Below are 13,092 nucleotides of genomic sequence, written 5' to 3'. Positions count from 1 at the left end.
TCTTCTGTCAGCACCGGTGTTCAGGGTTGTGGAGTTTGATGGGTCCTGTATAATCACTGCCACGGTGTAAATAACCAGATAAGGGTATATGTGGAATTCATAAAACTTTTATTGATATGTTAATCATGCCAAAAAAAAAGTTGTTTTTTAACATTTAAATTCCATTTGAAAAGGAGGCAACAAGTGGAGGTTGGGATCCAGCCTGCCCTTCCTGGAGGAGCTCCATGTTTACGAACAAGCATGCACATTCTACAACTACGCGGTTTGACCACTCAGAATTGCATTCTGGAAAATGCCTCCTAGATGTCCCTTGTGGGATGCTACTTTGTGCCTTTAGTTGGTTGTAGCTGGGAAACAACAATAACGACAACAGCAAAAACAATTCATCCTAAGACTTCTTAGAACATTTTTGGCTTTGAAACTAGTAACCCTCCAGGATCCATTACCACTCAACCTGCAATCAATGTTCATGTTGCTTTCTGGTTGCCATGTCAGAACCTTAGGATGACTTCAGCACACAATGGCACTCCTTCTCGGTGGGATCCTGTGGACTCTGGCTGTGGGCGGGCGGCCCTTCAGGAGCGTTTGGATTTGCTGCAAGTTGGGCAGAGGAGCTGACCCTTGGTGATGATGTACGCTCGGCCACTCAGCTGCTGCTCACAGCCCTCGCAGACAAAGTGCTTTCGGTGCCAGGCCAGGTCTTCCACACGTTGGTAGTCCTCGGAGAATATTATCTGGGGAGGGGAGCAGAAGAAATGTATGACTCAGGTTTTGTCCCTAGGTAAAGACAGTGGACCAAGGACAAGGTGTAGGGTGGTGATTCATCCCACCCCATCCTTATTTTGACCTTTAAATGCCTCCAAGGAGAAATCCGACATAAATCTGAGGCAGTAAGTACAGTATTTGGGGAAAGTTGTGGTTGTATCTGAGCTTCTCAAGTTGGAAACAAAATTACTCTCCATCACAGGCAGGTTTGACTCTTCTAGCATCTGTGATAGTCTCTGGGCCAAATCCAAAGCCCAGCTGTGTTCTGAGACAGGACTACCTCGTGAAGACAATGTAATTAGAGCCAACCTTGAGATGCTGCCAATGGTCAGTCTTCAAGAGCTTCAAGAACACTCAGGTTCCTATGGGACTGGAATAAAGTGATGCTTTGGAATATGTAGATGTGGAGGAACCACGGAAGCTCAGAAAGCAGAATAGCACACTGTTTAAATGTGCCTTCTGCTTTCATAGCCAAACAGGAACCTGTGTCACAGACACTTACCAGCTTTGTGACCTTGGGCAAATTATTAACTTCCTGTGTCTCAGTTGCCACATCTGTAAAATGGGGATACAGATACTACCCAACACGTAGGGCTTTATGGGCACTAAATGAGCTAATACATCTGAAGGGCTTGGATTAGTGACTGACACAAAGTCAGCACTATATTCTCATCACTGACTTCTCTGAGCTGCACTTTTCTCAAATGTAAAATGAGGATGAGGATAATCTATCCCTAAAGGGTTGTTGTTACATTTAAATGGCACAATGCACATAGAGTACGTAGCAAGTTGCTGACCTATGGTAAACCTGTAAAAACCCAAACCCATGGCCATCAAGTTGGTTCTGAACTGCCCTATAGGGTTTCCAAGGAGCAGCTGGTAGATCTGAACTGCCGACCTTTTGGTAAGCTCTTAATAAACAATAGTGTGGTTGCTGTGAGTAGACGGTGGTCCTCACAAAAATGAAGTTAGGGGGCAGGCTTGATGACAGTCCTTTTAAAAGACTGTTTCCTTCTTAGTATGGCTGATAGCATGGTTATCAGGTAAGAGAACTGACTGCAGGGACTTAATTTGGAGACCAAAACGTAGAAGAAGGTAAGAGACAGATTTTGGCTCAATATGAAGACATTTCTAACCCTCATATGTGACAAAGATGAAGGTAGTGAGTTTCCTGTCACCAAAGGCATAATTGCAGACAGCAATTATTGTTATAATTATTATTGCCATTATTAATATATCTTAAGTTCCTCTAGTTTAAACCCGCATCGGAAAGTTGAACCCCCTCTGTAACATTTCTATTATATTTTATTGCACTGTGTTATATTATATCACAGTGTTATAGTATAGTACGTTGTTGTGTTGTTAGGTGCCATGACTTGATTCTGACTCATAGCGACCACATGTGACAGAATAGACTGCCCAAAGAGTTTTCCAGGCTGCAATCTTTATAGGAGCAGATAGCCAGGCCTTTTGTCTCAGAACTGCAGGGTGGGTTCAAACAGCCCACCACTGAGTTATCAGCAGACCGCATAACTGTTGAGCCACCAGGGCTCCTTCAGTGTAGTGTAGTAGTGTAGTGTGCTGTAGTAGCGTAGTGTGCTGGAGTAGTGTAGTGTAGTGTAGTAGTGTAGTGTAGTGTAGTAGTGTAGTGTGCTGGAGTAGTGTAGTGTGCTGGAGTAGTGTAGTGTAGTGTAGTAGTGTAGTGTAGTATAGTACAGTATATGATAAAATTTTTCAATAAGACTAACAGCACCTACCATTTATTATTTACTAGGTCAGGTGCTGTGTAAAGCATTTTCATGCATTATCTCATTTATCCTCATAGCAACTCTATGGGACAGATGCTATTATCTTTCCCATTTTATAGGTGATAAAACTGAAGCACAAGAGTTAGGTAACCAGTTAAGTAACATGACTATTAAATGCAGAGCCAGGGTCTGAATGTGGGTAATCTGGCTCGTGGCTGCACTCCTGTAACGTTCTTTTGAGAACTTACTAAGCGCCAGGCATTGTGCCAGGACAGTAGGTGACAGGTGCTGTATTCCTGACTCATCCCAACAGCCCCATGCTGGGGGGACCAATATCAGCCCCACTTTACAGATGAGAAAACAGAGGCTAGGTGTAGCTAAGCAAAGCCTGAGCCTTACTTTTCCTGTCTGTAGAATACATCAGTGAAGCCACACTCCTCTTGGTCTCTGGGTTCTCTCCCAAAGGAATAGGGGTGCCCGCCCTGCTGTTCAGCCCCTCCCCTCCCCCCAGTCTCACCTCATCGCAGCCGGAGCACCGGGGCCGCAGGCTCTCACAGTAATGGCGGCCACACCAGGGCGCACCATCCTTCCAGAAGTAGATGAGGTCCACCAGTGGCTCAGAGCACTTGGCGCACACGAAGCAGGTCGGATGCCACTGCTTGCTGTAGCCTGCCCTGTCCGAGTAGACCACGGGGCTGTCTGCAGGGGCCACCCCCTTGCAGAGCTCACAGACCTGGAGGACCACAAGGACACAAGGTAGTCAGGACAGCATAATGACATGGGTTCAAATCCCTGCTCCAGATTCTTTACTTCCTAGATGATTTTGGCAGGTTACTATACCTCTCTGTTCCTCAGTTTTCTCATCTGCAAAGTGGGATGATACTGCCTATCTAATAGGCTATTGTGAAGATTAAATTAAGTATTTATATAACACAGTGATTCTCAAACTTTTTGGTCTCAGGGCCCTTTACACTCTTAAAAATTATTGAGAATGCCAAAGAATTTTATTTCATGTGGGTAATATCTACTAATATTCACCATGTGAGAAATTAACACTGAGAAAAACCTTACATTTTTATTTATTAATTCATTTCACATAACCATAATAAACCCACAGCACATTAACATAAATATTTGTTATTAAAAATAACAATATTTTCCAAAACAAATTATATCTAGTGAGAAGAGCAGCACTGTTGTACATTTTTGCAAGTCTCTTCAATGACTGGCTTAACAGACGACAGCTGCTCTCTCATAGCTGCTTCTGAATTGGACCTTTTGCATGAGATTATTTGGGTTGAAGAATATGAAGAAAATCTGGCTTCACACTGATATGAAACTGAAAAGGGAGGAGGCATATTTTAATAGGCTTTCCAGATAATTGTGGATATTCTTCTTTGATACGACATCAAAATTCAACAAGTGGTAGTTTCTCAAGTCAGGTGAAATGTGCTATCTGAAACCTTATCCATAAACTCTTCATGCTCGATTACACTAAAATCCATTGGCCCACTTTGTGCTTTGAATGGGTCTCTTACCCATGCATGATTATTTTTTATTTAACTTTGTATTTTAAGATTGTGTTAGATTTACAGAAAAATTGTGAAGATAGTAGACAGTTCCCATATATGCCTAGTTTCCCCTATTATTAGCATGATATGTGTGTTAACATCTCCACCACTCATCTGTCTGTCACACTGTGGTGGCCTGCATGTTGCCATGATGCTGGAAGCTATGCCACTGGTATTTCAAATACCAGTAGGGTCACCCATAGTGGACAGGTGTCAGCAGAGCTTCCAGACTAAGAAGGACTAGAAAGAAAGGCCTGGTGATCTACTTCCCAAATCTTAGCCAATGAAAACCTCATAGATTTAAATTTAAAGAGAATATTGTCTGATACAATGCTGGAACGTGAGCCCCTGAGGTTGGAAGGCACTAAAATAGTGCAACAATGGATTCAAATGTACTGATGATCATGAAGATGGTGCATGACCAGGTAACACTTCTTTCTGTTGTACATGGACTTGCCATGAGTCAGAGCTGACCTGATGGCAACTAACAACAACATGTATTAACATATGTACAATACGCTACATTTGTCCAGTTAATGAACCAATATCAACACATTATTCTTAACTAAAGTCCATATTCTATTCAGATTTCCTTAGTATTCCTAAAGTCCTTTTTCTGTTCCAGGATCCCATCTAGGATATCATATTACATTTAGTTGTCATGTCCCCTTAGGCTCCTCTTGGCTATGACAGTTTCTCAGACTTCCCTTGTTATTTATGATCTTGACAGTTTCGAGGAGCCAGGTATTTTAGGGAATGTGCCTCAGTTGGGATTTGTCTGATGGTTTTCTCATTAGACTGGAGTTTTTGGGAGGAAGACAACAAAAAGTAAAGTGCCATTCTCGTTACATTGTATTGACCTTGACCACTGGGCTAAGGTGGTGTTTGTCAGGTTTCTCCACTGTAAAGTTACTCCCACTCCCCACTTTTCACACTATTCTCTGTGGAAGGACGTCACTGTGTGCAGCCCACACGTAAGGAGTGGCAGTTATGCTCCACCTCCTTGAAGGTGAAGTATCTACATAAATTATTTGGACCCCAAATGTGATTTTGACCTCACAGATAACCCCCAAAGGATCTTGGGGACCCCCCAGGGTTCCCTGACCTCACTTTGAGAACCAGTGATTGGAACATCATCTGAACTCAGTGAACATTATTTTTAGGATATCTTTGTAATCATTGGGCTTGTGTCTATCTCTTCCACTGGATGGTCCACTGCCAAGGGCAGGGAGAAGCTGCTTGCCCACTGCTTTGACCCTGTGAAGTGCCCAGCACACACAAAATTCCCCCATCAATAGTTGCTGAATGAAGGAATGCTTCATCCTGCCACCAGGCCTTTGCATATGCTATTCAGGATGTCTGGAACGTTCTTCCCACTCCTGTTTGCCTGGTTAACTCCCTTTCATTATTCAGATCTCAGACTTAAAGTTCTTTTGTTCAGGAAAACCTTCTCTGACCTCCCGCTAGGGGCAATCAAACCCGCACAAGATGGAAACACCCTGAGGACAGGAGCCACATACAGTTATGCTTGCCTTAATAAATACCCCTGGGGCCCAGCACATGGCATATGCACAGTGAATATGTGGAGTCCCCTGCACTCTAATCCCATGCTTCCTACCTAGGGATGAATGGGGAGGACACTAATGGATGATGTGCCTGTCTACACCTCAGAGACGGGTTTAGACTGTAGTAGACTGTAGGGGTGGCAGTGAGCTGGCTCTAGGGACATTCTTTGGAAATACTCAGGCACTCTTGCCTTTAGTTTATGGGCCAGGCTCTGTGCTAGGTGCTAGGGATACAGCAGTGGCCCTTGCAGATAAGGTCGGAGCCTTCAGGGAGATGGGGGACAGAAAAGCAACATGTAAACAGACAAGGTAATTACACAGTGTGATAAGTACTATGAACAAAATGAAAGGGTGAGGGATGGAGAGTGAATGACTTAGTGGGGTGAGCGGCAGGGGCTACTATAGCAGATGCTCAGGCAAGGCCTCACCAAGGCCTGAGGGGTTAGGAATCAGCCTTATTACTACTTGATCCTAACAGCAATCGTCTGGGTAGGTAATGCAGGTATAGAGGGGATGAACACATTTTACAGATGAGGAAAGTGAGGGTCAGCAAGATGAAGTAGCTTGTCCAAGGGGCACAACCAAGAAACAGGGCTGGGACTCAAACTTCAGTCCTTGACTCCATGGCTTTCTGTGGGAACTGAGTTGTGTCTCAGGAAGAGCCTAAAGTCCTCAACTCAACTTGGGTTGTCCCTGAGCTTCAGTTCTAATAAAGACTTCATGGGGAAGGTGAGATTTCAAGACTTTACTTAGCCCTTTTCCCAAGAGCAGAGAGTTGGGAAATGTTCATTCCTTCAACTATTTATCCACCCCACATTTATTAATTGCCTATTTGCATCCTCTAAAGACTAGGATCTTGACATTCTTGATCCAAAAATCTTTTGAGCCAGTTTGGAGCTATCCCCTGCTCCTCAAACCCCCAATGATAATGATGATGATGATGGTGATGATGATGATGATGATGATGGTGATGATGATGATGGCTATCATGTTTTTAGGGCCATCTCTATGTCCAGCACTGTGCTTAGAACTTTTCACTCATTATTAATACCTTGAAAGCTAGACAATGGAAAAGCAAGACAGAAGAAGAATTGATGTGTTCAAACTGTGGTGTTGGCAAAGCATACTGAATATACTGTGGACTGCCAGAAGAAGAAACAAATTAGTCATGGAAGAAATAAAACCAGAATGCTTCTTAGAAGTGGGTATGATTAGACTTCAGCTCACTTACTTTGGACATATCATCCCTAGAAAAGCACATCATATTTGCTAAAGTAGAGAATAAACAAAAAAGAGGAAAACCTCAATGAGACGGACTCACACAATAGCCTCAACAATAGACTCAAATATAACAACAATTATGAAGATGGTGCAGGACTGGGCAATGTTTCATTCTGTTGTACATGGGGTTGCCATGAGCTGGAGCCAATTAAACAGCAACTAACAAGAATACCAACAGAACCTAGAGAGTTATTTCTCCTTTTAGAGTTATTTTCCTCTTGGGAAATCATTATTTCCCTTTCTAGAGGTGGTAAAAACGAGGTTCACAGAGATTCAGTGATTTTCTCAGTAACACACAGCTGATAGGAGGCAAAGCTAGGCTATGAACATGGGCCAAACCTGCCTCCAAATCCAAGGTTCTTTCTACTACACCACATGGTCTTTACACCAGGGGTCACAAAATATAGCCCATGGGCCAAATCTGACCTCTGCCTGTCCTTGTATGGCCTGTGAGCTAAAAATGGATTTTGCATTTGACCTCCAATTAAGTGAAGTGAAATGGTCCCCTCCAAAAAGAATTCCATTTTTTCATTAATAGACCTGCATTACAAAAACTATGCTTTTATTATTATTATTATTATTATAGTGAAACCTGTGAGAGCTGGAACTCAAAGGGATTGCCTTGTTTTTCCAGGTCTCGCAAGTTTTCCGCCTTTGACAGGGTGTAGTCTTACCACTTTTCTATTGCTCGTTTCAATGAAAAATATTTGCGTTTTCCTTCTCTGACAGGTTTCTGCCTTACACAGGTTCTGGCTTTTGCAGATTTTACTGTATTATTGTTATTATATTTTGAACTTTAGCAATAAACATTTGTGGAAATTTGTTGTCTCTCTTGTTACATAAAGTACCTACATGATATAATCAATTTTGGCTCTTGGCCCACAAAGCCTAAAATACTTACCAACTGCCCTTTACAGAAGAAGTTTGCTGGCTTTAGATGATAACGCTAACTTACTAAGCACCAACTGTAAGTCAGCCAAAATAGAAATACTTATTGTTTTGCCATGTAAAGATGCTAAACATGCATTAGAGCTTAAACACTTAGTATTCTTAATTTAGGAGTCCCTGGGTGGTGTAAAATGTTAACGTGCTTGGCTGCTAACCGAGATGTGGAGGTTCAAGTCCACTCAGAAGAAAGATCTGGTGATCTACTTATAAAAAAATCAGTCAGTAAAAATCCTATGGAGCACAGTTCTACTCTGACACACATGGGGTTGCCATGAGTTGGAGCTGACTTGACAGCAGGTGGTGGCGGTGGGCTTCTTAATTTACTCTTGTATATAAAGAGGAAATAGGAGTCAAAATGGTGAAAACTGGGGATAGAAATCCAAATTACAAAGAAAGTCCATATACTGAGAGTAGTCTCTAAGGGTAGCAGTTGTTGAATAAATGCCTACATAAGGAATGTGTTTGGTTAACTGGGTATATTTTGACCTGGATCCTGACTGCCTAAGAATGTTGCTTAGAACGTGTTGGATTTGTGGTTGTAGTTATGCCCATGAGCGTGGATGGTGTGAGTCTTCACCAAAATGAAAGCCTTGTTCCTCTTCACATGACTGAGTTCCCACTCACTTGGAACTCATCAGAGGGTCTAACCCAAAAATAAGGGATGAGTCAGCATCCATTTATTTTTACCATCTCTTCAGCACAACTGGGAATTGTAACCTATTTGGCAAGGGCTGTTTGAGTACAAAGTGAGTTTTCTGTCTGTCTGGCTTCTAAGTGCATGGAATGAAATTTCCAATCCTTTTCCTCCCACATAGAAGGAACTTCCTCTCAGTTAACCAAACAACACTGAGTCGGAGAGCGCCGTGAAGTCAGTGGGTGTCCAGATGCTGCTTCCCATGGAAGCAGGGAAAGGGAGAGGGATATAAACGCACCTGGATTTGTCTGGGGAGCAGCGGCAGGCACCCCACGACACGTAAAAAGGAAGTAGATGGATATGAGGCCAGAAAAGCAGTTTGGGGTGATCATGGATGGCTTTGAACCCAGTTAAGGGTTGGGACTTGGCCTTGGTGGCAATGGGGAGCCATTACTGATTCTTGAGTTGAGGAGTGCTGTGTCCTGGTTTTTACTGTAGGGAGACAGCTCCAGGGACAATGTGGAGGAAGGAAAGAGAGATTCCTGCTCACAGAGCTTGGTCTCAATCTTCTCACCTGCCTGAAAGCACTCTGAGGCGTCTCTCCTGTCGCTATTCTCCCCAGTGTCCCTGGTCTTGGCTTCACACACAGTCTCACCACTATTTTATGAAACAAAGGCTTGTGTGATGAGCCCTGCCAACATGTGTCAGGGACTAATTTTCTCTTCTTGCCTCTAAGCTATTTTCTGTGTCCCTTTCCTTGTTGTCTCAAAGGATGAGAGATCCAAGGGTGTCCTGGGTGATGACTGAATAGAACTGTATGGTGGTGGCCTCTCAGCTACCATGAACAGGCTGGCAACCAGAATGCCCAGGCCCAGCTTGGGGCCCATGATGCTGGCCTTACTTTCCTCTGCACAAACTTAACCTCTTACTACAATAATTAGTTTACAACTTCTAAATTGTTGTGAATGGTTAAGAGACAAGCTATCAAGTCAGACTGCCTGAGTTCATAGCTGTGTGACCTTGGACAAGTTACCTAACCTCTCTGTGCCTTGGTTTCTTACCTGCCAAATGGGTTTACTAACAACAGCCTTATGAGGATTACTGGGTTAAAAGAGATAATGAATTTAACGGACTTTATAAGCGTTCAATAATGATTAATTAAACCCATTAGCCTCACCTCAGTTCTCCTTAGAGATGAGAAACCTGAAGCTCAGATAGGTTAGATCACTTTCCCTAGATAACAGGGACATGTGGAAGCCAGGGTTTGACTTTGGTTCGGAGGCCTGGGTTTCCTTTCCATGACACCAAGAAAACATAGACTAGTAGGGAGGTTATTCCTCTCACTGAGCAGTTTGGTGCTTTTCCATCTCAGTTCTCTTCATCTGTGCCAGGCTAGAGAACAAACTTCTGCAAACTTGTTCATTCATCCGTCACTATCCCAGACCCAGCTATACTTACTGCCTGTCTTGGCAAGTCTGCTCCTCTCCTCCCTAAAACCACCCCCTGTAAGACAGAGCTCTCAGATTTCAGTGTGCCTCAGTACCCCCTGGAGTGCTTCTTAAAACAGATTGCTGGGCCCTGTCCCGTCCCCGGTTTCTGACTTAGTAGGTCTGGAGGGGGACACAAGAGTTTGCAAGTTCCCAGGGGATGCCGATGTGGTCAGCGGATCACACTTTGAGAACCACTGCTCTAGAGTGTTAAAAATTGACCTTCTTACTAAAGCTCAGGAAAAACAACGTTGTCAATTTGGTTCAAAAGATACCATCAATTAACAAAAGCCAATTTGAATTCTGAAATGTTTAAATTCTAGGCTATTTTTAAGAAAGTGCAAAGGTGATCACTCAGGTTACTTTCTCTACTAAGGAGGTTATGTGGTCAAGTAAAGGTTCCTAGGTGACCCAAACGGTTTGCACTCAACTACTAAAGGTTGCCAGTTCAAACCCACCAAGCGGCACCAAAGAGGAAAGGCCTGGGTGATCTGCTTGCATAAAGATTATAGTTAAGAAAGACCATATGGAGCCATTCTACTCTGTAACACATGGGTTTGCTATGAGTCAGATCAACTCGATGGCAAAGGATTTGGTTCTCTTTTGGGTTTTGCTGTCAAGTAAAATCCCATAACATGTAAGATTATATTAAAAGGCGTAGAGAAGAATAATTTAGCATTAGCAGATCAGCTGGTTCTTGTTTATACTTTCAACTCTTTAAAATCAGAGCTTGTTCATGAGAATGCCTTGAACATTTGCCGTGTAACCTCGTTCACAGACTGTTCTCCACCTTGGGAGAGGAGGTGCAGAACAAACCTTTCTGTTACAGGTAGAACAAATGCGACATTTTCCCCTGTACCAGTGAAGTTTTGCCCTGTCCTGTTCAACTGGTGAGAAATTCTTAATTAAACGGGTCTAAACGAAATAGCCCACTACCTGTCTGTCAGTTTCTCACACTGTAGTGGCTTGCATGTTGCCAGGATGCTGGAAGCTATGCCACTGGTATTTCACATACTAGCAGGGTCACCCATGTTGGACCGGATTCAGTGGCGTTTCCAGTCTAAGACAGACTAAGAAGAAAGGCCTGCCAATATACTTCTGAAAATCAGCCAACAAAAACCCTATGTATCATAACAGACTACTGTCTGATACAATGCTGGAAGATGAGTCCCCTAGGTTGGAAGGCACTCAAAATACACAGTAGCTGCAACAATGGACTCAAGCATACCAATGATTGTGAAGATGGCGCAGGACTGGGAAATGTTTCACTCATTCTGTTGTACATGGGGTCACCATAAGTCAGAGCGGACTCAGTGGCAACCAACAACAAAACTAAAAGAGTTTTAACATTATGTACTTTGGGCCTTTGCAACTGTAAACAACTGCTTTGAGAAAACTGAGGAACATTTTAGATGCAGCTGCCTCAAAAGCTAAGACCCTGCAGGGTCGGGATTCCCTCAGTCATGGTGTATTTAAATCATGCTGGCAAATTCTGACACTTATCCCACAAAGAACGAGTCTAATTCCCTTCCTGGAATATGGTCCAGCCTTAGTGACTTGCTTCTGTAGAACATAATGTGGTGGAAATGATGCTGTATGACTTCCCATGGTAGGTCAGAAAAGGAAATACAACTTCCATCAGGCTCTCTCTCAGTGCACACACGTTGGGAGCCCTGAGCTGACAAAAAAGAAGGTTTTAACTGGTGGTTTAGTGTTAGAATTCTTGCCTTCCATGTGGGAAACCTGGGTTTGATTCCTGGCCAATGCACCTCATGCACAGTCACCACCTGTCTGTCAGTGGAGGTTCGCATGTTGCTCTGATGCTGAACAGGTTTCCGCGGAGCTTCCAGACTAAGATGGACCAGGAAGAAAAGCCTGGTGATCTACTTCTGAAATTCAACCAGTGAAAACCCTATGGATCACAACAGTCTGATCCACAACCGATCATGGGGATGGTGCAGGACCCAGCAACGTTTCATTCCATTGAGCACCGGGTCGCCATGAGTTGAGACCAACTTGATGGCAACTAACAACAACAAAGTATCTTGAAGTGTCCATACCAGTGTAACCATGTGGACAAACCACACAGAGAGAGAGGGAGATGCTCAAGGAGCCCCTGCTGGTCCAGACAGAGCTGTTTGTGTCTTCTGAGCACTAAGGACCAGACATGTGAGTGAAGGCGCTTCAGAAGATTTCAGCTCCAGCCTTCAAGATGCCCCAGATGATGCCAAGTGGAACAGAGACAAGCTGTCCCACTGAGTCCTGCCCAAATTGCTGATTTGTGACAACAAAGTCAATGTTGTTGTTTCAAGCCACTAAGTTTCAGAGTGGTTTGATATGCACCATTAGATAATGGGAACATCAAACCTGGACATGAGGAATTACTAAGACTTCTGAAATGGAAGTTATCCAGACACAAAGTGCTTTAGGCAACAGCAGATTAAGGACAGTGGCCAAGAGTTACACGGCCAAAGAACTGCCTCTAAGGACCAAGCTGTGTTGGCCTGCAGAGAGGGAGCAGCAGATATGGAGAACCCTCTAAACCAGCAATAATCTCTCCATGGGGGTTGCCAGAAGTTCTGTCATTATCATGCTGTTTTCTTCTGGAAGGCTCTTATCCAAAGGCCTACCCAGCCTAAACCCAGAGTGCCTTGTGAAAATCTCACTATTACGATACAGTAAATATTAACACAAGAACCTTGAATTCAGGCACTGGCTTCTTTCCAATATAAATGCTCAACAATTTATTTATAAAGAGCTGCTCCCTATTTCCTCTTATGGTGATCATTCACCATCTTTGCTTTGCAACCTTGTGGATCACAGAGTTTTTTTTTTTTTTTCTGGCCTAGCATCATTTCTGGCATCCTTCGCACTCTTGTGTTCTGTTTCCTCACACTCCAGTCTTCCTGAGGCTCCTTACAGTACAGGCTGGGCAGGCTGGGTGTGGAATGGTTAGGGTCATGGGCTTTGGAATGAAGTTAGTACCATGGACAAAGGAGACCTGGGACAAGTCACTCACTTGTCTGAGCCTCAGTTTCCTCACTGAAAACAAGTGATAGCCTCTGGCTCGTAGAAAATGCTTTGTTGTTATTG

General features: G+C 43.5%; 1 protein-coding gene across 2 annotated transcripts in view; it reads right to left on the bottom strand.

The window, feature by feature from the left end:
• Positions 1 to 543: 543 nt before the first annotated feature.
• LMCD1 (LIM and cysteine rich domains 1) overlaps positions 544 to 13,092 on the bottom strand; it is an 80,520-nt gene continuing 67,971 nt past the window's right edge. For both annotated transcript variants that reach the window (XM_004368289.2, XM_004368290.2), the window contains 2 exons: positions 3,031 to 3,246; positions 544 to 734 (listed from right to left, as the gene is read on the bottom strand). In XM_004368289.2, the coding sequence (XP_004368346.1) occupies positions 576 to 734; positions 3,031 to 3,246 (375 nt within the window). In that variant the 3' untranslated portion in view covers positions 544 to 575. The remainder of the gene's footprint in view (positions 735 to 3,030; positions 3,247 to 13,092) is intronic.

Source organism: Trichechus manatus, unplaced genomic scaffold (genome assembly GCF_000243295.1).
Source record: "Trichechus manatus latirostris isolate Lorelei unplaced genomic scaffold, TriManLat1.0 scaffold00001, whole genome shotgun sequence".
Taxonomy (NCBI): Eukaryota; Metazoa; Chordata; class Mammalia; order Sirenia; family Trichechidae; genus Trichechus; species Trichechus manatus.
Note: the sequence above shows the minus strand (reverse complement) of the source record. Positions and strands in the feature narration are given on the sequence as shown.